Source organism: Podarcis liolepis (assembly GCF_965112155.1).
Source record: "Podarcis liolepis genome assembly, chromosome: 1".
NCBI classification, from domain to species: domain Eukaryota; kingdom Metazoa; phylum Chordata; class Lepidosauria; order Squamata; family Lacertidae; genus Podarcis; species Podarcis liolepis.
The window spans coordinates 4471533-4496795 of NC_139554.1; the positions used below are offsets into that span (position 1 = coordinate 4471533).

Consider the following 25263-nt stretch of genomic DNA (forward strand, 5'->3'; position numbering starts at 1 on the left):
GCTGAGCGGCCGCGGCGATTTGAGGCGCTCGCTCCGGGCCACGCGCCGCTCGCCATTGGCCGGCGGGGAGAGCTCCGCCCACCAGAGGCCCGCCCGCTGGCTGCCGGGCCGCGTCGCTCAAGGGGAGAAGCCCCGCCCACTCCCTTTTCAGCCCCGCCCCTCGCTCGCTGGCTGGCGGCCCCGCCTCCGGAATGCTTTTCTTAGGTTGGCGCCGCCCGCCCGCCTCGCGTTTGGCCGAGCCCACTCTCTCGGTGTTTTTGCACAGCCGCCTCTGCGCCTTTTCTCGCCCTCCTTTTTACTGGATCGGCAGGAAGAGGGAGGAAGAGGCCTGTGTGCGTAAGATGCTATGCATTGGGGGAAAAATAATATTTATTTGGGTTTCATTCCCCCGCCCCCCCCCCAGTTTCCCTTGCGTGCTGTTGCTCTGTGTAGCCAATGAAGCTTGCACCACTTTGCAAAAAGGGGAAAAAAGGCTCTAAGGCAACCGCTTTTCCCTGATGTGCAGAAGAAATCGGGCTTTTTTAGTGCCCTGCAATGCCCCTTCTTCGCCTCCCAGCTGTTTAAAGGGACTTTTGCACAAGTCCTATTGACTGATTTGCTTGCAGCTTCCAGGTGGATCCCTGGTCCCACGCCGGAGCTCTGCCTGCATTGACCTCCAAGGAGGCCCCATGGATTTCAAGGCGGCTTCCGATTTGATGTGCTTGGGGGGGGGGTCGCCTCGGAGGGCTGGCTCTCTATTCTATAGGATCCCCTGTTGCTAAGGGGAGTTTGGAAAAAGGGCTCTATTTAGGACAGACAACAGAGGCTCCTCCTGCGTTGCTGTAGGGCATGGGTAGGCAAACTAAGGCCTGGGGGCCGGATCCGACCCAGTCGCCTTCTCAATCCGGCCCCTGGACGGTCCGGGAATCAGTGCATTTTTACATGTGTAGAATGTGTCCTTTTATTTAAAATACACCTCTGGGTTATTTGTGGGGCCTGCCTGGTGTTTTTCCATGAGCAGAATGTGTGCTTTTATTTAAAATGCATCTCTGGGTTATTTGTGGGGCAAACGTTCATTTATTTTCTTTTCAAAATATAGTCCGGCCCCCCGCAAGGTCTGAGGGACAGGGGACCGGCCCCCTGCTGAAAAAGTTTGCTGACCCCTGCTGTAGGTCAGTGATGCTCAAAGGCTGACAATCAATGGCTGCTTTCCTCCCTTTTTGCAGTGGGATATTTTGGATCCTTTCAGAACATGGTGGCACTCTAGCGCTGAGCATGAAGTCATCGGACTGGTTTGACTGGGATGCATCGGGATCCAGGAGAGAAGCCACTGGAACCCCAGGTTGCTTGGGAGGCGACGGTGCCACATGGACCCCAAATATTTAGCAGAGGCAGGCAACTGGGATCTGCCACCTTCGCAACTGGGGGAGAAGCGAGCAGCCATCTGGAAGGCAACGGCTGCGCGTGGAGGTGACTTGCTGTTTCTTTGGCACTGTGATGCTGTGAGTAACCAAATATTGCTGAACGGTCGGAAGATTGAGGACAAAGAAAAGAAGGGACTTCCTCGCGCAGAGTGTAGTTAAACTGGAACTTCCGACCTGAAACCATTATTTATTCCCAAACTGACCAAATGCTTTCTCTGCAAGGTCAAAGGGAAATGGAAAAGCCTCCCCATTGTCTTTTCCTTCACAAATCCTGTCTTAAGGGTATGTCTGTGTTTGAATAGGGTGAGCCTGTGACCTGGCTCAGGAGCTTAGTATTTATCATTACAAAAGACTGGCCAGGCTCCCCAGGTAATCCAGTCAAGTGAGTATTAACAGGTAACCTGTCAGACGAGAAAAACAACGCACTCAGATTCCTGCTGTAGACCGCCTTTTCTGTGCTGTAGGTATGATGTATCTGGGGGGTGGTCTTGGGTTTATACCCCTTCTGTGATATATGTATGATGTATGGGGGGGTGGTCTTGAGCTCCAGGGCAGGGAATTAAAAATGTCTATATAACGGCAGGCACACCTTTGTTCTGGATCCTCCTTCCTCCTGCGTGTGAGGGGAGTACCCTGTTGCAACAGATCAATAAAGATCAAGCTTACTAGCTGCTTTGCTTCTCAATATTCTCTGGTTGGCCTCTGTTATTTTCCCCCACTGATAGAGAACCTACTTAAGGACTCTCTATGGGCTCTTGGATACCCCATAATAATAATAATAATAATAATAATAATAATAATAATAAAGGGAATAATAAAAAGGGAAAAGGGCAGGAGTCAGGGATGGCCATCAACTAGGATGACTTTAAAAAAGGACTGGGCAAATTCATGAAGGAGGAGAGGGCTGCTAGCTCTGCTTACATAGTCAGAGGCAGCAATGCTTCTGAATGCCACTTGCTGGAAACCACAAGAGGAGAGAGGGCTCCTGTGTTCGAATCCTGCTTGTGGGTTTCCCACAGGCATCTGGGTGGCCACTGTGAGAAGAGGATGCTAGTGGCCTGATCCTGCAGGCTCGTCTTGTGTTCTTGATGCTAAAAATAAAAAATATGCATTTGTACTTGGCCATGTATTTTTATTTTTTTAAAAAATTACGATTTCCATTTTACACACCATAACAGCAAAAAAGAACCCCCCCCCCCAGATATCACCCCTTTATCCTTTATGCCTAATATGCCTAATAAAGGAATACAGATATCATATCTGCTTTGACTTCCCTTCTTTTGTGGATCTTTGTTTACATTTTCATTCTCCATTTTATCACTAACTCCAGTTGTTTAGTCGTTTAGTCGTTTGGTCGTGTGGGACTCTTCGTGACCCCCTGGACCAGAGCACACCAGGCACTCCTGTCTTCCGCTGCCTCCCGCAGTTTGGTCAAACTCATGCTGGTAGCTTCGAGAACACTGTCCCACCATCTCGTCCTCTGTCGTCCCCTTCTCCTTGTGCCCTCCATCTTTCCCAACATCAGGGTCTTTTCCAGGGAGTCTTCTCTTCTCATGAGGTGGCCAAAGTCTTGGAGCCTCAGCTTCAGGATCTGTCCTTCCAGTGAGCACTCAGGGCTGATTTCCTTCAGAACGGAGAGGTTGGATCTTCTTGCAGTTCATGGGACTCTCAAGAGTCTCCTCCGGCACCAGAATTCAAAAGCATCAATTCTTCGGCGATCAGCCTTCTTTATGGTCCAGCTCTCACTTCCATACATCACTCCTGGGAAAACCATGGCCTTAACTATACGGACCTTTGTTGGCAAGGTGATGTCTCTGCTTTTTAAGATGCTGTCTAGGTTTGTCATTGCTTTTCTCCCAAGAAGCAGGTGTCTTTTAATTTCGTGGCTGCTGTCACCATCTGCAGTGATCATGGAGCCCAAGAAAGTAAAATCTCTCACTGCCTCCATTTCTTCCCCTTCTATTTGCCAGGAGGTGATGGGACCAGTGGCCATGATCTTCGTTGTTTTTTTTTATGATGAGCTTCAGACCATATTTTGCGCTCTCCTCTTTCACCCTCATTAAAAGGTTCTTTAATACCTCCTCACTTTCTGCCATCAAGGTTGCGTCATCTGCATATCTGAGGCTGTTGATATTTCTTCCAGCAATCTTAATTCCGGCTAGGGATTACCACTGTACAAAGTCATTGCAAGGTGTTAACTTTGCAAAGTTCCCCCGTCTAAGCAACAAGAGCGGCTCTCTTGTTTAATCTCTCGTCTAAAGTCTCAAAAGAAGGCCAGTGATAAATCCTATTCCATACCGTTCATTGTGGTGCAATTAATCCTCCGGAAGCTATGCAACGAAGGTGCCAGGCACACCTCTGGGAAGAGGGAGTTTCGCAGCTTAGGGGCCACCACAATGAAGGCCCTGTCTTTGGACACGGACACAGCAAGTCATAGGTTTGGGCAATTGGTTAATTTTTAACATCGGCTGTGGTTACCAAAATTTTAGGTGCCTTCAGCGGATGGAGGAAAACGTTGGGAAATGGAGAAGAGAATAATAACCCTCTTTCAAGCAAGCAGTGTAGCAAGTTTAAGTATGAAGAAAACCACACTCCTGAATTGACAGATTTGTTTGCCAAGAAGCTCGTAATCTTATCAGCAGATAAGTGCACAGGGCTGAATCTGGTGGTTCCCTCACCCTCCAACAAGGTGTTGAAAAATTCCCCAGGATTCCCTGATAGCCTGGTTAGGGAACCTTCTGCTCCACAGCTGCCTTTCTGCTGAAATTGGGTGGCAAAAGGAGTACAGTGGTACCTCTGGTTGCGAACAGGATCCGTTCTGGAGACCTGTTCACAACATAAGCAGAACGCAATCTGCGCGGGTCACGATTCGCCGCGTCTGCACATGCGCGTGGCTGGGGAAACCCAGCCAGATGGGCGGGGTACAAATAAATTACTATTATTATTATGCACGTCTGCGCATGCGCGAGCGGTGAAACCCGGAAGTAACCCTTTCCGGTTCTTCCGGGTCACCACGGGACGCAACCTGAAAAGATTTAACCTGAAGCAAATGTAACAAGAGGCGTGACTGTACCAGTGAATGCGGCAAACTTGGAATTTTGGCAGTGATGCAGTTGGCGGGGACCTCCAAAGGTCATCTAATCCAACCCTCTGCACTGCAGGAATCTCAGCTAAATAATCTCTGGCAGATGACCTTCCAACCTCTGCATGAAAACCTCCAGCGAAGGAGAGTCTTATCACCTCCCGAGGGAATCTGTTCCACTGTTGAACAGCTCTTGCCTTCAGAAAGTTCTTCCTAATGTTTAGTCATAATCTCCTTTTTTGTCATCTGACGCCATTGGTTTGGTGTCCTGCCTTCTGGAGCAGCAGGAAAGGAGCTTGCGCCATCTTCTATACAGCAACTCTTCAGATATTTGAAGGTGGCTCTTGCGTCACCTGTCGGCCTTCTCTTTCCCAGGCTAAACGTACCCAACTCCCTCAACCGTTCCCTGTTCGTTCTTGGGAAATCTCCTTTTGTCTTGCTTTGTGAAAAGTTTCACCAGTGTAATAAACGAAAATAATTAAGGATGATATGTTTTAAGATAATATGTTTTGTTTAAATTCCTAATAAAAAACTAAAAAAAGAAAGAAATTGGGAGGCTCTGGAATCAAGAGGGCCCCTCCCTCGTTCCTTGGTCTGGAGCCAAAGTCCCCATCCTGCCGTGAGTCCGGCTACGCAGGTGACTCGCCGAGCGGGCAGCTCGTTGGCTGGTAAAACGGTCTTCATGGGCCACATCCGGCCCATGGGCCGCATGTTGCTGACCCCTACCCTAGCATGTCCCCCAAACTTACATCTTACATTATAACATGATGTGATGTGATGATGTTATGTTTTTTGGGGGTGGTTGTTATTGGGTTGCTGTTTTTATGTTATGTTATTTTATATTGTGTTTTTTTCCTATTGATCTTTTCTGTGAACCGCCCTGAAACCTCCGGTATATGGCGGTACAGTGGTACCCCGCAAGACGAACGCCTCGCGAGACGAAAAACTCGCAAAACGAAAGGTTTTTTCGTTTTCGAGTTGCCTCGCAAGACGAAGTTCCCTATGGGCTTGCTTCGCAAAACGAAGCTTGCCCCGGGGACAGCGGGTCTTCTCTTTTGAAGCAAGGGGTGGCGGGGAGAAGCGATCTTCTCCCCGCAGCCCCAGGTCCGGGGACAGCGGGAAGCGCTTCCCGCTGCCCCCGGACCTCTTTTGAAGCAAGGGGCTGCGGGGAGATCGCTTCTCCCGGTGCTCCGAAGCCGGGCGGGGGGAGGGAACACCTGCCCCCACCGCCCCGCTTCGGAACGGTGCTCCGAAGCGGGGCGGGGGGGGGAGGGAACACCTGCCCCCACCACCCGGCTTCGGAACGGTGTTTCGAAGCGGGGCGGGGGGGGGGCGGGAACACCTTCTCCCACCGCCCGGCTTTGGAACGGTGCTCGGAAGCAGGGCGGGGGGGTGGGAACACCTTCTGAAGGCTGGCGGGGGGCAAAAGTCTTTGTCCCCCCTGCCTGCCTTCCCAGGGGCTTTTAAATCGCCCCGGACAGCGGAGAAGTCCTCCGCTGTCCCGGGGCGATTTTAAAATGCCGCCCGCCAGCATTTTAAGATCGCCCCGGACAGCGGAGAAGTCCTCCTCTGTCCCGGGGTTTTTTAAAATGCTGGGGGTGGGAAGAAAAGCCCTTGTCCCCCCCCCAAGCCTTCAGAAGAGGTCCGGGGACAGACTGTCCCCGGACCTGGTCTGAAGTCGGTTTCCCTAGGAACGCATTAATTGATTTTCAATGCATTCCTATGGGAAACCGTGCATCGCAAGACGAAAAACTCGCAAGACGAAGAGACTTGCGGAACGAATTAATTTCGTCTTGCGAGGCACCACTGTATATAAATTCTTTAATAATAATAATTAATAATAGACCATCATAAGCACTCAGGGCGGTTCACAAAATAAAATACAAGATAAAAACACAAGTAAATATGTAAAAGGGACACAGGTGGCGCTGTGGGTTAAACCACAGAGCCTAGGACTTGCTGATCAGAAGGTCGGCGGTTCGAATCCCTGCGACGGGGTGAGCTCCCATTGCTCAGTCCCTGCTCCTGCCAACCTAGCAGTTCGAAAGCACGTCAAAGTGCAAGTAGATAAATAGGTACCGCTCCGGCGGGAATGTCAACGGCGTTTCCGCGTGCTGCTCTGGTTCGCCAGAAGCGGCTTAGTCATGCTGGCCACATGACCCGGAAGCTGTATGCCAGCCTCCCTTGGCCAATAAAGCGAGATGAGCGCTGCAACCCCAGAGTCGGCCATGACTGGACCTAATGGTCAGGGGTCCCTTTACCTTTATCTTAAATATATAAAACAAAATAGTAAATCGCCCCCCCTCCCTTTCCACAGACGCATTTAAAAGGCTGTAGGATATTAGTCAGCCAGAGGCCTGGTTGAAGAGGAACCTTTTTGCCTCTAGTTTAAAAATATGTAATGAAGGCACCAGGAGAACTTCCACGAGGAGAGCATCCCACAGACGGGGAGCCACTGCAGAGAAGGCCCCGTTCTTGTGTTGCCACCCTCTGGACCTCAGATGATGAGGGTCCAGATGGATTACATTCCCTTCTGCTGAATTAAAAACTTTTGCAGCCTTTCCCCCATTGGGGAGTTGCTCCAAGCCCCTTGATCATCACGGTTGCCTTTTTCTGAACCTTGTTAGCTCTCCAGATCTGGCGCTCTGTTTAAAGGGGTTGTAACTATTTTTCTCCCCAAGGTCTGGGCTCCCTGCGCCAGCTGTAAACCAGCGAAGTCATGCCATGGCCAAAAATGAACAGGTGCGCAACCCCTTTCTCTCTCCTCTTCTTATGGGCTACCTACATGTCTGCAACAAGGCAGGCAGAGGACATGGGGCCCCTGGAACAGCTCAGCAGCTTGCAGCCATCCAAAGCGTCTCTGGTTTATTTTCGGAGGGACAGTGAGTATTTTTCCCCAGCTGCGTTTTTATTGCATTTGGTTAGTAGGGTTGGTTTGTTGTTGTTATTATTGCGATATAATGTACAGTGGTGCCTCGCAAGACGAAAAGAATCCGTTCTGTGATTCTCTTCGTCTAGCGGTTTTTTCGTCTTGCGAAGCAAGCCCATTGACGAATTAGCGGATTAACGCTATTAGCGGCTTTTAGCGGCTTATCTGCTGATCGGATCAGCTGATAAGCGGCTTAGCGGCTTAGAAAAAGGGGGGGGGAAAAACCCCGCAGGAACTCGCAAGACATTGTCATCTTGCGAAGCAAGCCCATAGGAAATTCATCTAGCGAAGCACCTGCAAAACGGAAAACTCTTTCGTCTAGCGAGTTTTCCGTCTTGCGAGGCATTCGTCTTGCGGGGCACCACTGTATTTGTATCGCACCTTTCTCCCATGCCGGGTTTCAAGGCGGCTTGCAACATTTAAAAACTATGTTATACAATACAAAGTAATAAAAAGAAACGCATTAAAAACAGTAGCTGAAAATCAGAACCAGCAATTAAAATCCAGTTTGCCCTGATAGCAACCCAGTGATCAGCCTCATGTGCACTTTAGTTTCTAAAAGGCCTGTCTGAGCAGGAAAGTCTTAGCCTGAAAGAGGCAGCCAGTCTAACTTCTCTTGGGAGAGAATTATTTCACAATATATGAGCTCTGGGAGTGAGGTTTGGAAGAGAGGTTCTTCTTGGGTTATTTGTGGGGCATAGGGATTTGTGCAATTTTTTCCCCAAAATATATTTCGGCCCTCCACAAGGTCTGAGGGACAGGAGACCGGCCCCCTGCTGAAAAAGTTTGCTCACCCCTGTAATATACCTATTAAATGTGGAAACATGGACTTAGCAGATGGGCAATGAAAGCAGATCAAGTTTGGCAGCCTTGATGGTTGCAAAGAGCCTTGGACTACAAGGCAAAACCACCTTGTGGCTGGGAAGATCTCACTGTCCTTTTTGCATTCGTGCGAGGATTTCAGATTCAGTTATAATTTCTTGTGGCGAGTGCTGCATTTTGACTCCAGCTTTTGCATTTACCGTATTTTTCACCCCATAGGACGCACCTAATTTTTTTGGGGGGGGGAAATAAAGAAAAAATTTTTCCCCTCCCCAGGCACAGGGCAGGCGCGGGGGAAGCCCGAGCTTCCCCCGACCCCAGCCCCCAGAACAGCCTGCTATCTGCAAGCCTAGGGAGCCGCGCCGGTCTCCCCAGGCTTGCGGAGAGGTGCGTGAGGCCCGGGGGCGCTCTTCAGCGCGCACCAGGCTTTGGAATGCAGGCAGCTCTGCGCTACCCTCTGGAGCCCCGCGTGGCTTCGCGCCAGGATCCAGAGGGTGGCGCAGAGCTGCAGGAAGCCCTGTAGCGCAGGCAGCTCCGCGCCACCCTCCGGAGCCCCGCGCGGCTTCGCGCCGGGATCGGGAGGGTGGCGCAGAGCTGCAGGAAGCTTGGGAAAGCCTGCATTCGCCCCATAGGACCCACACACATTTCCCCTTCATTTTTGGAGGGGAAAAAGTGTGTCCTATAGGGCGAAAAATACGGTAATTTACATTTGGTTGGGGAGCGGTGGCAGCCCCCCCCCCCGTTGCATCAGAAAGCCCCGTGAAGCCCTGCGCACATTAAACAGCGTCCCAGAAATGTTTTAGCGATAATCGCAATTGTTCTTGTGAAGCAGAGCCGACTCTTGTTTATCTTCCAGCTTCTCCATCTGCTGAGATGTTCTTGGAACAACTGGATAAATCCACAGAAGCGCTCCGAGATTATGGGATTGCAGTCCTCAAGGTACAAGGAAGTATCATCCCCCCCCCCCCCGGCCTGGTAAACAGCCAAGGAAGTTTTTCCCTTTATTTCAAGCCCCTAGAAGGACTAACTGGTGTCTTCCTTGTTGCAAATGTTCCTCAGGGCTATTTGACCGTACGTTGCCCGCAGATTCCTGGCAAAAGTTTTTCACTTTTGCTCCAAACAAGGGACGCGGGTGGCTCTGTGGGTTAAACCACAGAGCCTAGGACTTGCCGATCAGAAGGATAGCGGTTCGAATCCCCGTGACGAGGTGAGCTCCTGTTGCTCGGTCCCTGTTCCTGCCCACCTAGCAGTTCGACAGCACGTCAAAGTGCAAGTAGATAAATAGGTACTGCTCTGGCGGGAAGGTAAACGGCGTTTCTGTGCGCTGCTCTGGTTTGCCAGAAGCGGCTTAGTCATGCTGGCCACATGACCCGGAAGCTGTATGCTGGCTCCCTCGGCCAATAAAGCGAGATGAGCGCCGCAACCCCACGACTGGACCTAATCGTCAGGGGCCCCTTTACCTTTACCTTAGAAGGACTACCATATTTTTCGCTCTATAAGACGCACCAGACCACAAGACGCACGTTGTTTTTGGAGGAGGAAAACAAGAAAAAAAATATTCTGAATCTCAGAAGCCAGAACAGCAAGAGGGATCGCTGCGCAGTGAAAGCAGCAATCCCTCTTGCTGTTCTGGATTCTGGGATAACTGCGCAGCCTGCATTCACTCCATAAGACTCACACACATTTCCCCTTACTTTTTAGAAGGGAAAAAGTGAGTCTTATAGAGCAAAAAATACGGTAACTGGTGTCTTCCTTGTTGCAAATATTCCTCAGGGCTATTTGGCCATAAGTTGCCTGCAGATTCCTGGCAAAAGTTTTTCTCTGTTGCTCCAAACAAGAAATGGATCTAGAAAGCTGTTAGAGCATTTGTCTGCCTGGCTTAGCATTGCATAGTTCAGCCTTCATCAACTACAGTGGTGCCTCGCAAGACGAAAAGAATCCGTTCTGTGATTCTCTTCATCTAGCGGTTTTTTCGTCTTGCGAAGCAAGCCCATTGACGGATTAGAGGATTAGCGCTATTAGCACTTTTAGCGGCTTTTAGCTGCTTTTAGCTGCTTTTAGCGGCTTATCTGCTGATCGGATCAGCTGATAAGCGGCTTGGCGGCTTAGAAAAAGGGGGGGGGAGGAAAAAAACCCAGCAGGAACTCGCAAGACATTGTCGTCTTGCGAAGCAAGCCCATAGGAGATTCGTTTTGCGAAGCACCTCCAAAACGGAAAACTCTTTCGTCTAGCGAGTTTTCCGTCTTGCGAGGCATTCGTCTTGCGGGGCACCACTGTATTTGGGTTGGGAGGGGGGGGTTCACAACTTTGTTCCATTCTTGTTTTTATTATACATTTTGTGTCTTTGATCATGTGTTTTTATGCTGTGGATTGCCCTGAGATCTACGGATGAATCTTTGAGACCAAAAGTTCATCGAGGACTGGGGGAAATTTGTTGAATATCTGAAAAAAACGTGTGATGTGCAAACAACGCTAGTGGGGTTTCAGGAAGCACTGTGAAAGTTGAGATATATTGTTAAAAAGAAATAGAAGTGGGAGGGAAGTTTAATGGCAATATAAACAGAAGAAATGTGTAACTGAGAAGTAAATATGGATGATTGTCAGAGAAGCTGAAGGAAGTCCAAACAGAACCAAATTTGTGGAAATTTTGATATGATTGTTTATTTGTGTTAGAAAATTAATAAAAAATATTATAAAAAAGAGATCTACGGGTGAAGGGTGGTATGCAAAGTTGGTTGCTGTCATTATTATTATTATTAATAATATTAATAATATAATAATATAATTGATCCTGAGTGCAAATGAATAAGAACGATGGCTCTGCATATTGATATAGAATAATAATAATAATAGTAATATAATTTGTGCTAAAATTGTTTTAATGGGGGATGGGGTTTTGACTTGGGTGGTTGTTGTTTTATATGGGGGTGGGGTTGTTTTAAATTGTTTTTAAATGTTATCTGTTGATTTGGATTTTTGTGGGCCAGGAAATTTGGGGGGGGGCTTTTTCTTGGGGAGTGTATATTTTATTCGTTTGCTTACATTAGTATTGCTAATTGTTTTGATTATTTTTATTACGTATTTTGTGCTGTGACTTTGTGTTGTGAACCACTCTGAGACCTACAGGTATACGGTGGTGGAATAATAATAATAATAATAATAATAATAATAATAATAATAATAATGCTGTGTGAACAATGACAAGCGCATAGCCAGGAGCATAGCATTGTCTTTCAAACACCTGCCGAAGGGAGAAGCAAGGGGAGCCTGTCCTTACATTCTGTACAGTTGAATTTGCTCTTAAGAGCCACCTGTTTGTGATGCTTACCGTATTTTTCGCTCTGTAAGACGCACTTTTTCCCTCCTAAAGAGTAAGGGGAAATGTGTGTGCATCTTATGGAGCGAATGCAGGCGGGAGGCTCTGCTTAGCGCTCCCTTTAAAGAGTGCGCAGAGCATGTGTGCGGCTCTTGGGGGCTTTTACCCGAGAAGGGGGGCTGCCCTTCTCCCTCCTTGGGGAAAAAAACCCCAAGAGCTCTGCACTCTCTTTAAAGGGAGTGTGGCTCTTGGGGGAGCCTTCATCCCGCTGCCCTGAAGAGGCTTCGCCCGGCTATCCCAGAAGCCAGAACATCAAGAGGCTATCCCAGAAGCCAGTTCCCTCTTGCTGTTCTGGCTTTTTGCTTTCAGAAATTTTTTTTCTTGTTTTCCTCCTCCAAAAACTAGGTGCATCTTATGGTCTGGTACGTCTTATGGAGCGAAAAATACGGTATTTATCATTCTGTCCAGATAATAAGAGTCAATATAAGCTCGTGAGTGCGAGTGTGTTCCAAACGTTTTGCCGAAGTTATTTCAGCGAAGACTTGAGCATGCCTGACTCCTTCCCCGCAGGTCAACTGTCACAGCGGAAAAGCATCCGGTTACTGCAGAGATGACAGCTCAGTGGGAAAAGCATACCTGTTCAGGTGAGCGATTGATCTGAGTGCAAATGAATAAGAACGATGCCTCTGCATATTGATATGGATTTGGGGAGGGACCCCCTCCCAAACCCTAGAAGTTAATAAATGGTAGGATTTTGATTATTTGGGATAATTTTTCATCTCCGCCAAGCTAAGCAGTTGGCTCCTTATCTCTCTCACCCTGACCTAGCCACTGTGATCCACGCGACGGTCACCTCCAGACTGGATTATTGTAACTCGCTCTACGTGGGGCTGCCCCTGAGGCTGACCCAGAAACTCCAGCGGGTGCAGAGTGCCGTGGCGAGACTCCTTACGGGGTCCTCGCTGCGAGATCACATTCACCCAGTCCTATACCAGCTGCACTAGCTCCTGGTGGAGTACAGGATCAGGTTCAAGGTGCTGGTTTTAACCTTTAAAGCCCTATATGGCCTAGGACCCTCGTACCTACGGGACCACCTCTCCTGGGATGTCCCACAGAGGAACTTACGGTCTTCAAACAAAAACATATTGGAGGTCCAAGGCCACAGAGAGGTTAGGCTGGCCTCAACCAGAGCCAGGGCTTTTTCGGCTGTGGCTCCAATCTGGTGGAACGCTCTGTCACAAGAGACTAGGGCCCTGCGGGACTTGACATCTTTCCGCAGGGCCTGCAAGACAGAGCTGTTCCACCAGGCCTTTGGCCAAGGCACAGCCTGACTCCCTCCTTTGGCAATCTTCACAGAACTCTGGCCCAATGATTGCTATCAATTTGATTTGAATTAATTTTATAATGAAATGATTTTAGAATGTTGTATTATTTTATTGTCGTTAGCTGCCCTGAGCTCGGCTTCGGCTGGGGAGGGATATAAATAAAAATTTATTATTATTATTATATGGATGAAAGTACAAGCTGCAGAACTGTGCCAGACAAGGAATCCCTAAGCTAGCTTCTACAAACCGCCTTGGTTGGCCTAGCAAAGAACAAATCTGTTCACATGACAAAAGGTGTTGGTGATGGACCATCTGAGAGGAATCCTATGGCAGACAGCTGTTGCTGAGGTGATGGGGTGTGTGAAGGGACAGGAAAAGAGAGTTTTTAGTAGGGCATTCTGGGAAGAAGAAGGGGAGAGAAGAAAGGCTGGGGTCCATCTTGGGCAGGCTGGCTGAAGGCTGGCTGCACTGCTGTGGATGCCAAGACCCTCTGGAAATGACCATGCTGTAAGATCTGGATTCCATGCAGACTGAAGGTGTAAATGGGCAAATAAACCACATTTCTTAAAGCTATGACAGTCTCTGCCGTGTCTCAATCCTCCAAAGGAATTACAGACCCTGGGTGAGTGCCTGGGAACCCCCCCCCCCATTGCTCAGCAGAGAGTTGGGGCGGCACCCAACTTTTGTAACAAAAATATTTTAAAGGGTCCAGAATCGAGGTAATGGACCCCAGGGTGCCTTATAAATCAAGCATTGCTGGGTCTTGTTGTCTTTTCGTTTTCCAGTGTATTTGTTGTTCAAATTCGGCTCGAGCAAATTTTTATGCTGAAAGCAGTTTGAGAACCTCTGATTTTGGCTGGATCAGGCCCAGAGCCTAGGACTTGCCGATCAGAAGGTTGGCGGTTCGAATCCCCGCGACAGGGTGAGCTCCGTTGCTCGGTCCCTGCTCCTGCCAACCTAGCAGTTTGAAAACACGTCAAAGTGCAAGTAGATAAATAGGTACCACTCTGGTGGGAAGGTAAATGGCGTTTCTGTGCGCTGCTTTGGTTCACCAGAAGCGGCTTCGTCATGCTGGCCACATGACCCGGAAGCTGTACGCTGGCTCCCTCGGCCAATAAAGCGAGATGAGCACCACAACCCCAGAGTCGGCCACGACTGGACCTAATAGTCAGGGGTCCCTTTACCTTTACCTTTATCTCCCTCTCACGTTCTTCTCCCTACTTCCAGGGGACATGTGCTGCTTCGTGAGCTCCCCACGGACGCCTTGTTCAGTGTGGATGCCATTGTGGCCAACGTGCTCTTGTGAGTCCTTTCGACATCTGTTTGATTGGCGTCTGTTCCCTTTGCAGCCACCTGCCTGCGTTCTGCGCGGAAAGAGGGTGGTGACAGCAGACTGGTGCTGAGTCAGTGACGGCTGTGGGTGGGGGAACTGGAGGTGACCGACTTGTAGAATCAGAGAACTGTAGGATTGGAAGGGAACCTCAGGGGTTCTCTAGTCTAACTCCCAGCAAATCAGGACTCACAGCTGACAGGTGGTCATCCGGCCTCTGTTCAAAATCCTCCAAGCCCACCATCCTCCGAGGGAGTCGGTTCCACTGTCCAACAGCTCTTCCTCTTGGAAAGTTCTTCGTAATATTTAGTCGCAATCTCCTTCCTTGTCATTTGAACCCATTGCTTTGGGTTCCCCCCTCCGGAGCAGCGGAAAACAAGCTTGTTCTGTCTTCCATGGGCCCAAAGCTCTGTGGCAGGGCACCTGGTCCCAGGGCCGGATTTAGGTTCAGTGCGGCCCTAAGCTACTGAAGGTAATGGGGCTCTTTCAATGTCCAGCTGCCCTTTGTCAACAACAAATGGTCGCTGCTTTTTGTGTTGAATATTTTCTATAAGGTAATTGATGGATCTAATAGGTATCTAAAGCCATTTGCCCATGTTGCCATGCGACCAGTCCGTGCAGAATGTAGGCTATATACCGTATTTTTTGTCCTATAGGGCGCCCCGCCGCGGCTGCCGCCCCAAGCCTTGCGCACACCTGCCCGAAGCACGGGGCACCCTCCGGAGGGCTCCGCGTGCTTTGGGCTGCAGGCTGCCGCCCCAAGCCTCGTGCGCTCGGCGGGACCTCCTGCCGGGCGCGCAAGGCTTGCGGACACTCGCGGGGGCTGCAGGCTGCTGCCCGCAAGCCTTGTGAGCCCGCGGGAACTCCCGCCGGGCTTGCAAGGCTTGCGGATAGCTTCCTGAAGCCTGGAGAGCGAGAGGGGTCGGTGTGCACCGATGCCTCTTGCTCTCCAGGCTTCAGCGAAAGCCTGCATTCGCCCCATAGGACGCACACACATTTCCCCTTCATTTTTGGAGGGGAAAAAGTGCGTCCTATGGGGTGAAAAATGGCAGTATGTACCCTATATATAGAAAGGAGCAAACCAGTGATATTTTAGGGAGCAGGCTAGCAGGCGGGGCCCATGACGTACCTCATAGGAGCCTACACAACACAAAACACTGTTGCTATAGGTAGGTTATATTTCAATTGTTTTTTATCTTATACAGTGCTACCTCGGGTTACATACGCTTCAGGTTACAGTCTCCGCTAACCCAGAAATAGTATCTTGGGTTAAGCACTTTGCTTCAGGATGAGAACCGAAATTGTGCTCTGGCGGCGCGGCAGCAGGAGGCCCCATTAGCTAAAGTGGTGCTTCAGGTTAAGAACAGTTTCAGGTTAAGAACGGACCTCCGGAATGAATTAAGTATGTAACCAGAGGTACCACTGTATTTTGGAAATGTACATCCAGTTTTGTTTCTCCTTTAATTTTTTTTTGCCCCGCCCCCCCCCCCCCCATGAGAGTGGGGCCCTGAGCTATAGCTTGTTTAGCTTATACGTAAATCCAGCACGGCCTAGTCCACATTCCCACCATGCATTTAAAGCACTACGAAACCACTTTTAAGCAGTCCTGGTGTCCCCAAAGGAATTCTGGGAGCTGTAGTTTGATGAGAGTGATGAGAGCTGCAATTCCCAGAGTTCCCTGCGAAGAAGGATTGATTGTTGAGCCACCTTCCTCAGCCCCTCTCACCCCACCTGCCTCAAATCGGTGACCCTCAGACCCACAGGATAAATACAACCTAAATCTGCCCTCCCTCCATCTTTCTCAAGTGTTTATGGCCTGGCTGTAACGTGTCCTAGAAGTCCGATAATTGATTTTCCCCACCCGCATAGAGAATAGAGAGCAGTGTGTGCATGCAGAAAATCGATTTCTGTACACGGTAAAAAGTAGGTTATTTTGCTCTGCCCACTTTTGCCTCTGGCCCCGCCCACTGCTGGAATGTGGCCCTCGGGGGCTTGCCAAGAAGTGGATGTGGCCCTCGATTTGAAAAAGCTTCCCTGGTTTACACGTCGCTCGCCATGTCTCCTTCCCAGCGCTCTCCTCTTCAACGAAGTGAAATACGTCGCCACTGTGGCAGACCTCCAGAAGCTGGAAGACTCTCTGAAGGGTCACCGGGAACTGGTCTTTGCTTATGTACAGGCTGTTGGGACGGCAGGTAATAAATTGGGCAACTTTTCTCGGCCGTGGAGGGTTCCCTTGTCTGTTTCCTCCCTCCAGCTCCAAAGTTTGTGGAATCAGCTGCTGCAGAGTGTCGCTCTCGGTTATAAAGGCAGTGGCTGAACCACACTGAGCCAAAGGAGGCTGCTCTGGGATATCTGGTAAAAGGCGAAAGATTTATACGATCTGAGGTGAAACCAGAGTATGCTCTGGGATATCTGGAGGGCCGTTTTTCTCCCCTACGATCCTGCCTGGGCTCTGAGATCTTCAGGGAAGGCCCTTCTCTCAGTCTTTCCACCCTCCTGGAGGGAGCCAAGAGAGGGCCTTCTCGGTGGTGGCTCCTTCCAGACAACTTTGGAACTCCCCACCCCTTGTTGTCCTCCCGCAGGCAGGTGAAGACCGTTTTATTCCGACAGGACAGGCCTTTGCGGAAACCACTTGAAGCATCTTAGTTGCTTTTCTTTGATTTGCTCATTGCAAACAGCTCAAGGTCTTGAAATTTTGATAATCAACCTGATTTGCAATGGGGGTTGAATAATTTTGAATGCGGCTGTAAATACGAGTCCCTAAGTGCTCCTGTCTTTCTCTTAGAGCACAGAGCTTTGATGGAGACTGCTTTCGTCTACGACTCTCTCAAGTTTGCCTTAACCACTGAAGTGATGGTTTTGAGGAGCATTCGGTATGTATTTGACACACACACACACACACACACACACACGGAGGGAGGCTGTGTAGTAGGGTAGGCAACCTAAGGCCCGGGGGCCGGATGTGGCCCAATCGCCTTCTCAATCCAGCCCACGGACGGTCCGGGAATCAGTGTGTTTTTACATGAGTAGAATGTGTGCTTTTATTTAAAATGCATCTCTGGGTTATTTGTGGGGCATAGGAATTCGTTCTTTTTTTTCTCCTCTTCCAAAATATAGTCCGCCCCCCCTCCCCCAGGTCTGAGGGACAGTGAACCAGCCCCCCGCTGAACAAGTTTGCTGACCCCTGGGTGTTCCTTTTGCATCAGCAAATAATTGGAATAATTGGGTGTACTCTTCCCACCTTAGATCAAATCTATGCTGCCAGGTGTCATAAGAAAGCCGCAGAGATAGCGCAGGATAGTGCGCACCCCGGAAATGATCTCTTTCAGCTTCTGCCTTCTGGAAGAAGGTGCAGGGTTATAAAGACTAGGACTAGCCGCCTGAGAAACAGTTTCTACACAAATGCAATTCTGGTTCTAAATGCAGCATAGTATAGTGGATTTTAAAATGGGGTTTCAGAGTTTTTAGGGGGGTTTGAATGTTTTATGTAGTGTTTCAATTTCATTGTTCTGCATGGGACAATGACAATAAAGATATTATTGAGGAGATTTCACCCCTCCCATATCCAAGAATCTCCTGAGGAATCTGCTGATTCTCCAGAGAGGAGGAGGCGTGTTCTGCTCTCTACTTATTCTGCTCCAGCGCCAAATCAGTCAGTCAGTCAGTGTTGGAGAGAGAGAGAGACTGAGTGTTAGAGATCGTGTGTAGAGATAAGGTTGCTGCTAAGAGCAGCTGCAGACACTCAGTGCAGTGCAGCATTCATTTATGCTTAGACCTATTTAGCTCTGTATATAGTTGTATTATAGTTGTAGTTATAGAATAAAGAAGATATTCTACAGAGCTGCTCTCCAAGTTGTTTATATACTCTGCTATACTCTGCTGTGCGACGACTGTCTTCTTGTGGGAGTGAATCCGGTGCTCACAACTCTTAAGCTGTGAGTCCACAGCACTTTGACCAGTTCCTGTGCAGAAGGTGGTCTCTGGAAGTGCTACCCAGATCGCCTAGCCCAGTCGGGGCTGAAATGTGTGAGTCCAGTTAGTGGCACTGGCCCAAGGGCGATGCTGACAATTATATCGTATTCTGGGTCCAGTTTGGTGTTTTTGCAAAGGTGGACAAATGCTACCTGGCTGTGTTTCTGGGCACACCCCGCCCGGCATCGAGTGTGTCTGCATTTAGGAATGCAATCTCATGGGAGGCCAGGTCGGCCCCTGTACTGATGCCCTTGTCTCCCTCCTGCAGCAGCGGAGAGCCGGACGTGCCAAGCTCAAAGCTCTTTTTCTGCCACTGCAAAGTGGCCACGGATCTGGACCAGCCGTGCCGGAGGACTCTGATGGGGCAGCCTCTGACCACGCTGAACATCCACAGGTTCCTGAAGCTGATGGCGGAGCCCCTCGTGGTACGGTTGGTGGTGGCCTCCTTCCCCCCTTCCCCCGCACCCACTTATCCTGAGCTTTCTTCAAAGGCCTATTGGATTATAGAATCGTAAAGCTGCAAAGGGACACCCGAGGGTCATCTAGTCCAACCCCCTGCAATGCAGGGATCTCAGCTCAAGCATCCATGACAGACGGCCATCCAACCTCTGCTTAAAAAGGAGGCATGGGAAGCAGCTGCCTGTCCTTGCCAAGTCCCCCCCCCAAGCATCCTCTCCAAAGAATGTTGGATTGGGAGACCAAAGTTCAAATCCCCCACTCAGCTACGAAGCTCCTATTTAACTCCTTTGTTCAGAATCATGAGGACTAGAAACCTGTTTATTTATTTTCAAATGATCTATTCTTTATTTCAACAGTTCCCAACCCCCCAGTATATATTTATTTATAAGAAAACATTGTTGTTTAGTCGTGTCCGACTCTTCGTGACCCCATGGACCAGAGCACGCCAGGCACTCCTGTCTTCCACTGCCTCCCGCAGTTTGGTCAAACTCATGTTCATAGCTTGGAGAACACTGTCCCACCATCTCGTCCTCTGGCGTCCCCTTCTCCTTGTGCCCTCCATCTTTCCCGACATCAGGGTCTTTTCCAGGGAGTCTTCTCTTCTCATGAGATGGCCAAAGTCTTGGAGCCTCAGCTTCAGGATCTGTCCTTCCAGTGAGCACTCAGGGCTGATTTCCTTCAGAATGGAGAGGTTTGTTCTTCTTGCAGTCCATGGGACTTTCAAGAGTCTCCTCCAGCACCAGAATTCAAAAGCATCCATTCTTTGGCGATCAGCCTTCTTTATGGTCCAGCTCTCATTTCCATACATCACTACTGGGAAAACCATAGCTTTAACTATACGGACCTTTGTTGGCAAGGTGATGTCTCTGCTTTATTTATTCCAACCCCCCAGTATATATTTATTTCTATGGAGACATAGCACAATATAATAACAGGTGCCCAATGAAAGAAAACATAAGTAAGGGGAGTATCTGGGACTAAGCATATAGGAACAGGTTTCCACACCAAAATCAAACACAATAAATTCCTATCACAGAGTTCCAGAGAAGATAAATGGGTTTGCATTCTCCTGTACCTTATTACTCCATGACGTTATGAAAAGGCTCCGTTTCCCAGTGAAGGCATGACCTTGTTGTCTTTTCCTCTCTGGTTCCCACCATCTAAGTAAGCTTCGCCATACAACCAGGGAGCTCACCTGGCGCCTTCACGAAGGAGCGTCTCCACCCCCATCGTTCTACCCGGACACAGAGGTCCAGCGCTGAGGGCCTTCTGGCGGTTCCCTCATTGTGAGAAGCCAAGTTACAGGGAACCAGGCAGAGGGCCTTCTCGGTGGTGGCGCCCACCCTGTGGAACGCCCTCCCATCAGATGTCAAGGAGATAAAGAACTACATTAACTTTTAGAAGACATCTGAAGGCAGCCCCGTATTGGGAAGTTTTTAATGTTTAATGTTCTGTTCTGTTTTCTTATATTCTGTTGGAAGCCGCCCAGAGTGGCTGGGGCAACCCAGTCCAGGTGGGCAGGGTACATAAAGTAAATTTGTTATTAGTAATAGTAGTGGTAGTATAAATTATTATTATTTTATTTTTAGGTGGCTGACAAAAATATTCCTCTTACCCCAGGCCTTTGGCTAATTAAGCAAGCTGTGCCCTCTTAATCTGGGGTGTGCATGTGTTGTTTTGATGTTGTGTATTTTTGTGTTGTGTCTTATGTTGTGTATTTTTGTGTTTTGATATTGTCAGCTGCCCTGTGATCCTCAGATGAAGTGCAGTATAGAAACTTAATAAACAACAACAACACATACATACATACATACATACTTACGTACAAAGTCCCAGATTTTACAAACGATAATTCTGGCAGCAGTTAAGAGACATTGTATGACTCCTTTGGCTTTTGTTAGTACAATTTTATGAACATATCTGAACAGTAAAAGTACAGCCAACTATTACTTCAAAGAACTCAAATTTGTCAGTGCATCTTTCTGTTTCTTTGCTTAAAGAAGGTAGATTTTCAGGGGAGCACTCAGTACAGTATTATTACTTCTTTTTTGGGGGGGGCAAATAAATTTGGGGATCTCTGGTGTATTTACCCTGAAATGGCCTCTCTCCTGCAGGCAGAGGCTACGGAAGACCCAGAAAAGGTTTCCACCACTCACCTCCACCTGGGATTCCCGCTGATCTTCATCCTGGCTCACAAGGAAACCTTGGAGGCAGATAAAGGAATTGCAGAGTTTGTGGCCTGGCAGCTGCTGGGCAAAGCTGGAGTCCTCCTCCTGTCAAGGTATTTGAGGACAAGAGGTATTTGGGGAAGGGGAGCGATTTGGGGAAGGGGAGAAGAAGATGGGTGGGTGTTTCTTTTTAACCATTTATAAGCTAAGTACCACCAATCATCCTTTTTTTTAAAAAAAAAAAATTATTAAAGTTTCAAAAGGTACAAAGAATGAAACAAAAAACAAAGAAAAACACACACACAAAAAAGGTTCCACCTTTTAAGTCTCATTTTCAATAACTTCTTTTCATGACTTCCCCACACCTCCCCTTCTTGTATTCCAGCTCGAATTATTTGTTCACCAAGTTTTTATCCTTAGTGTTTTAACCATAATTTGTTAATATACTTCTTTGTAATCAGTTTAACCCTTAGTTCATTATTGTATTTAGTTCAGTTTATTCAGTAACTTTTAGATTATATACCTTAGTCATATGTAGAAAAAAAAGAAAAAACGAGAAAGAAAATACTTTTCCTAAGGTTGACCCTAGTTCCCATCCACGAATTCCCCATTTTATAATAATAAACAACATAAAATTTTTACACTGCAAAATAAAGATCAGGCCCCCTTTGGACTTCCAAACCCTACCCTTCCCTCCCCGGTTTCAATCCCAAACCAAAAGCCATTAGTCCATCTTTTTAGCCTGGTGACCTTACGTCCGAGGCTCTCAAGTCCCTCTCAGTCCCTTTCAGCCGGCTTCTTTGGAGGTCTCTTATGTTTAACCCCCATACTCGAAGAGGTACTTTCTCAATACTGGCCATGATTCTTCCAGCCAGGCCTACTTGTTTAAAGGTGGAGCTCCAGCTCTGTTTCTTAAATCCATATGTCCCAAATAGTCCAGCTTTCACCTTGGTCGAGCTTGAAGTCGTCTTGACAGGTCCCCGGCTCTCATTTGTCTTCTGTAGCGTTTCGGCCACCCCTCCTTTCTGCTCCTCCTGTTCAGCAAGTATCTTTTCCTCCTCCTAAGTACCACCAATCATCCGGCAGAAGTTAATCAAAACAAGTCTGTCAAAAAGGGAGGTAACAATAAAGTATGAAAGAGACAGGTTACCAGAAGTGAAAAAGAAAATCGTGTGAAGGATGAAGGAAGTCAAATGGAAGGAAATAAAAATGGAAATTATATATATATAGAGAGAGAGAGAGAGGGAGTGTTAGTTAGTTCAGTATTCTTTTGTACGTTATTCTTTGTTCTTTGTTTTTCCCCCAATCATTTTATTTGTATTTTTGGGGAAGGTTGTTTGTTTTTGTTGTTGTTCTTTGTTATGTGTTTATATTGTAAATAAATTCAATTTAAAAAAGGGGGGAAGATGGGTGGATTTCTGAGATATCTCCTCACTGTGGGAGCTGACCATCCACACAGACGCATGAAGGGCCCGGTGCTGTGCGCATTTACACAGAAGTAAGTCCCGTTGAGCAATGACAAACCTAGGCAGCATCTTAAAAAGCAGAGACATCACCTTGCCAACAAAGGTCTGTATAGTTAAAGCTGTGGTTTTCCCAGTAGCAATGTATGGAAGTGAGAGCTGGACCATAAAGAAGGCTGATCGCCGAAGAATGGATGCTTTTGAATTCTGGTGCTGGAGGAGACTCTGGAGAGTCCCATGGACTGCAAGAAGATCAAACCTCTCCATTCTGAAGGAAATCAGCACTGAGTGTTCACTGGAAGGACAGATCCTGAAGCTGAGGCTCCAAGACTTTGGCCACCTCATGAGAAGAGAAGACTCCCTGGAAAAGACCCTGATGTTGGGAAAGATGAAGGGCACAAGGAGAAGGGGACGACAGAGGACAAGATGGTGGGACAGTGTTCTTGAAGCTACCAGCATGAGTTTGACCAAACTGTGGGAGGCAGTGGAAGACAGGAGTGCCGGGCGTGCTCTGGTCTGGGGGTCACGAAGAGGCGGACACGACTAAACAACAACAACAAAGTCCCGCTGAGTTCTTCCTGACAATAAACTGAAGGTGTGCCTAGGATTAAGGACAGGACCCTGGACTAGATGGGCCCCCTTGGGCCTGATCCTGCGGCCAGGCTCTCCTTAGGTTCTTAAAGGCAGGTCGTAGACCGGCAGGTGCAACAGGGGGAGCGATGATAACAGCCTTTGATTTGATTTGATTTATTGTACTTCTGTGCCACTGTCCATTCAGATGAATCCCAAATTGACTTACAAACAAGAAATAAAAGTAACATAATGGAACATCACAAATACAGCACAGAGCACACAAAATAATGAACAAATCATCAATAAAACAATCTATGGAACACTGTTAACAAAGCAGCAACTAAAAATTAAACTTAACACCACAGTTGCAGCAGTCATTTTATATCATCAAATCAGCAGGGCATTTATAATCCATAAAACAATATTAAGTTCATATACACACTCCCCGTGCCTTTGAGAGGTTTGCTGCCAACAATAGGATGTTAGAACCAATTCTTAACTCTAGTCCTGCTAGGTAGATAGAGGAGAGTTAGCTCTAGAAATGTGGGTGTTTTTAGCCATTTTGGGGAGCGTTCACAACCTTCCCCCCCCCCTTTGTAACCCACAGCTCAGTGGTAGAGCAGTCCAGTCCGGCCACAGGAGAGCTGGCCCTTAAATATATAATAATAATATAATAATAATAATTTATTATTTGCACCCCGCCCATCTGGCCGGGTTTCCCCAGCCACTCTGGGCGGCTTCCACAAAGACCAGAAATACATTAAGATGTCACACATTAAAAACTTCCCTGAACAGGGCTGCCTTAAGATGTCTTCTGAATGTCAGGTAGTTATTTATCTCTTTGACATCTGGTGGGAGGGCGTTCCACAGGGCGGGTGCCACTACCGAGAAGGCCCTCTGCCTGGTTCCCTGTAACTTGGCTTCTCGAAATGAGGGAACCGCCAGAAGGCCCTCAGTGCTGGACCTCAGTGTCCGGGCAGAACGATGGGGGTGGAGACGCTCCTTCAGGTATACTGGACTGAGGCCGTTTAGGGCTTTAAAGGTCAGTACCGACACTTTGAATTGTGCTCGGAAACGTACTGGGAGCCAATGTAGGTCTTTCAAAACCGGTGTTATGTGGTCTCGGCAGCCGCCTCCAGTCACCAGTCTTATTTACATGCCTCATTTCAGATTTTAATGCCTCATTTTTATCTTGAAAGGAGCTCCATCAGCTTGGATGTTCTTCCCCAGTGTAACGTCGCCCTCAAGACACCTGAGGAGGTTAGTTCGTTGTTGCTGGTGTCATTAAGACTCCCTCTCTGTTTTGCCACCTGCAGTGGGCCTGTTCAGTCGCAAGTTCCATTGCAGCAAATGGGACTTACTCCCGGGTAAATGTGTGCAGGCTTGCAGCCTTGACTGGTTTCAATGATCTGGTATTTCCGCAGGGTGCGCCTGTTAAATACTTGGTTCTGAAAGACGTGGATGAGATCATAGCCTTGGTGGAAAACGGCAAGCAGAGCGAACCCACACAGGAACGTGAGGAGGAGGAAGAAGAAGAGGAGGGGGAGGAGGAAGATGGTGAGAACTATGAACAAGGTAGATTTACTAATTCATTTTATTTGGTAAAAATTTTACGCCGCTTGATGGTTGAAGGAAAAAACCAAAATGGCTTACAAAGAGAGTAAGGCAATATATTTAAACAACTCATCAAAACGTTCAAAAGGTAAAATCAGCACTAAACAGATGAAAACATTCTCCATGTCTGAAGATGGTTTGGAAACTTCAGCTGGTGCAGAATTCAGCGGCCAGGTTGCTCACCGGAGCAAGACGGTTTGAGCATCTCACATCGATCCTGGTCCTGAGCATATTATACCCATCCTGGTCCAACTGCACTGGCTACCAATTAGTTTCTGGGCCCAATTCAAAGTGCTGGTTTTGACCTATAAAGCTTTAAACGGCTCAGGACCTCAATACCTCAAGAACCACCTCTTCCCATATGAACCTAGCCAGTCCCTGAGATAATCTTCTGAAGCCCTTTTGCTTTGTGTGCCTCCTCCTCTAACGGTCCGGAGGGTGGCGAGAATGGGGCCTTCTCTGCAGTGGCTCCCCGTCTCTGGAATGCTCTCCCCACGGCAGTTCCTTTTTGACCAGGCCTTTGGTTGACCTGATCAACATCCTATACCCTTTTAAAATGTGGCTCTTTTTTGAGGAGTGGGGTATTATTGGGTTAGTGCTTTTATTTTTATATACTGTGATCTTTTTATGTGAATCGCCCTGAGACCTCCAGGTATAGGGCGGTATATAAATTCAGTCAATCAATCAATCAATCAATCAATAGGTTTCTCTAAATAAAAATGTCTTTAGCAGGTGCTGAAAAGATGACAGCAAAGTTGCCTACTTGATATCAATAGGCAGGGAGTTCCAGAGTGTAGTTGCTTGTAT

General features: G+C 48.1%; 1 protein-coding gene across 1 annotated transcript in view; it reads left to right on the top strand.

Moving 5' to 3' along the window:
* The first annotated feature begins 235 nt into the window (after nucleotides 1-235).
* The window catches only part of TXNDC16 (thioredoxin domain containing 16), a 47059-nt gene continuing 22031 nt past the window's right edge, over nucleotides 236-25263 (top strand). The window contains exons 1-12 of the mRNA XM_083514780.1: nucleotides 236-332; nucleotides 1206-1449; nucleotides 7167-7367; nucleotides 9093-9175; nucleotides 12123-12196; nucleotides 14105-14179; nucleotides 16278-16399; nucleotides 16993-17080; nucleotides 18448-18604; nucleotides 20753-20919; nucleotides 24042-24102; nucleotides 24267-24417. Coding sequence (XP_083370906.1) covers nucleotides 7205-7367; nucleotides 9093-9175; nucleotides 12123-12196; nucleotides 14105-14179; nucleotides 16278-16399; nucleotides 16993-17080; nucleotides 18448-18604; nucleotides 20753-20919; nucleotides 24042-24102; nucleotides 24267-24417 — 1141 coding nt within the window. The 5' untranslated portion in view covers nucleotides 236-332; nucleotides 1206-1449; nucleotides 7167-7204. The remainder of the gene's footprint in view (nucleotides 333-1205; nucleotides 1450-7166; nucleotides 7368-9092; nucleotides 9176-12122; nucleotides 12197-14104; nucleotides 14180-16277; nucleotides 16400-16992; nucleotides 17081-18447; nucleotides 18605-20752; nucleotides 20920-24041; nucleotides 24103-24266; nucleotides 24418-25263) is intronic.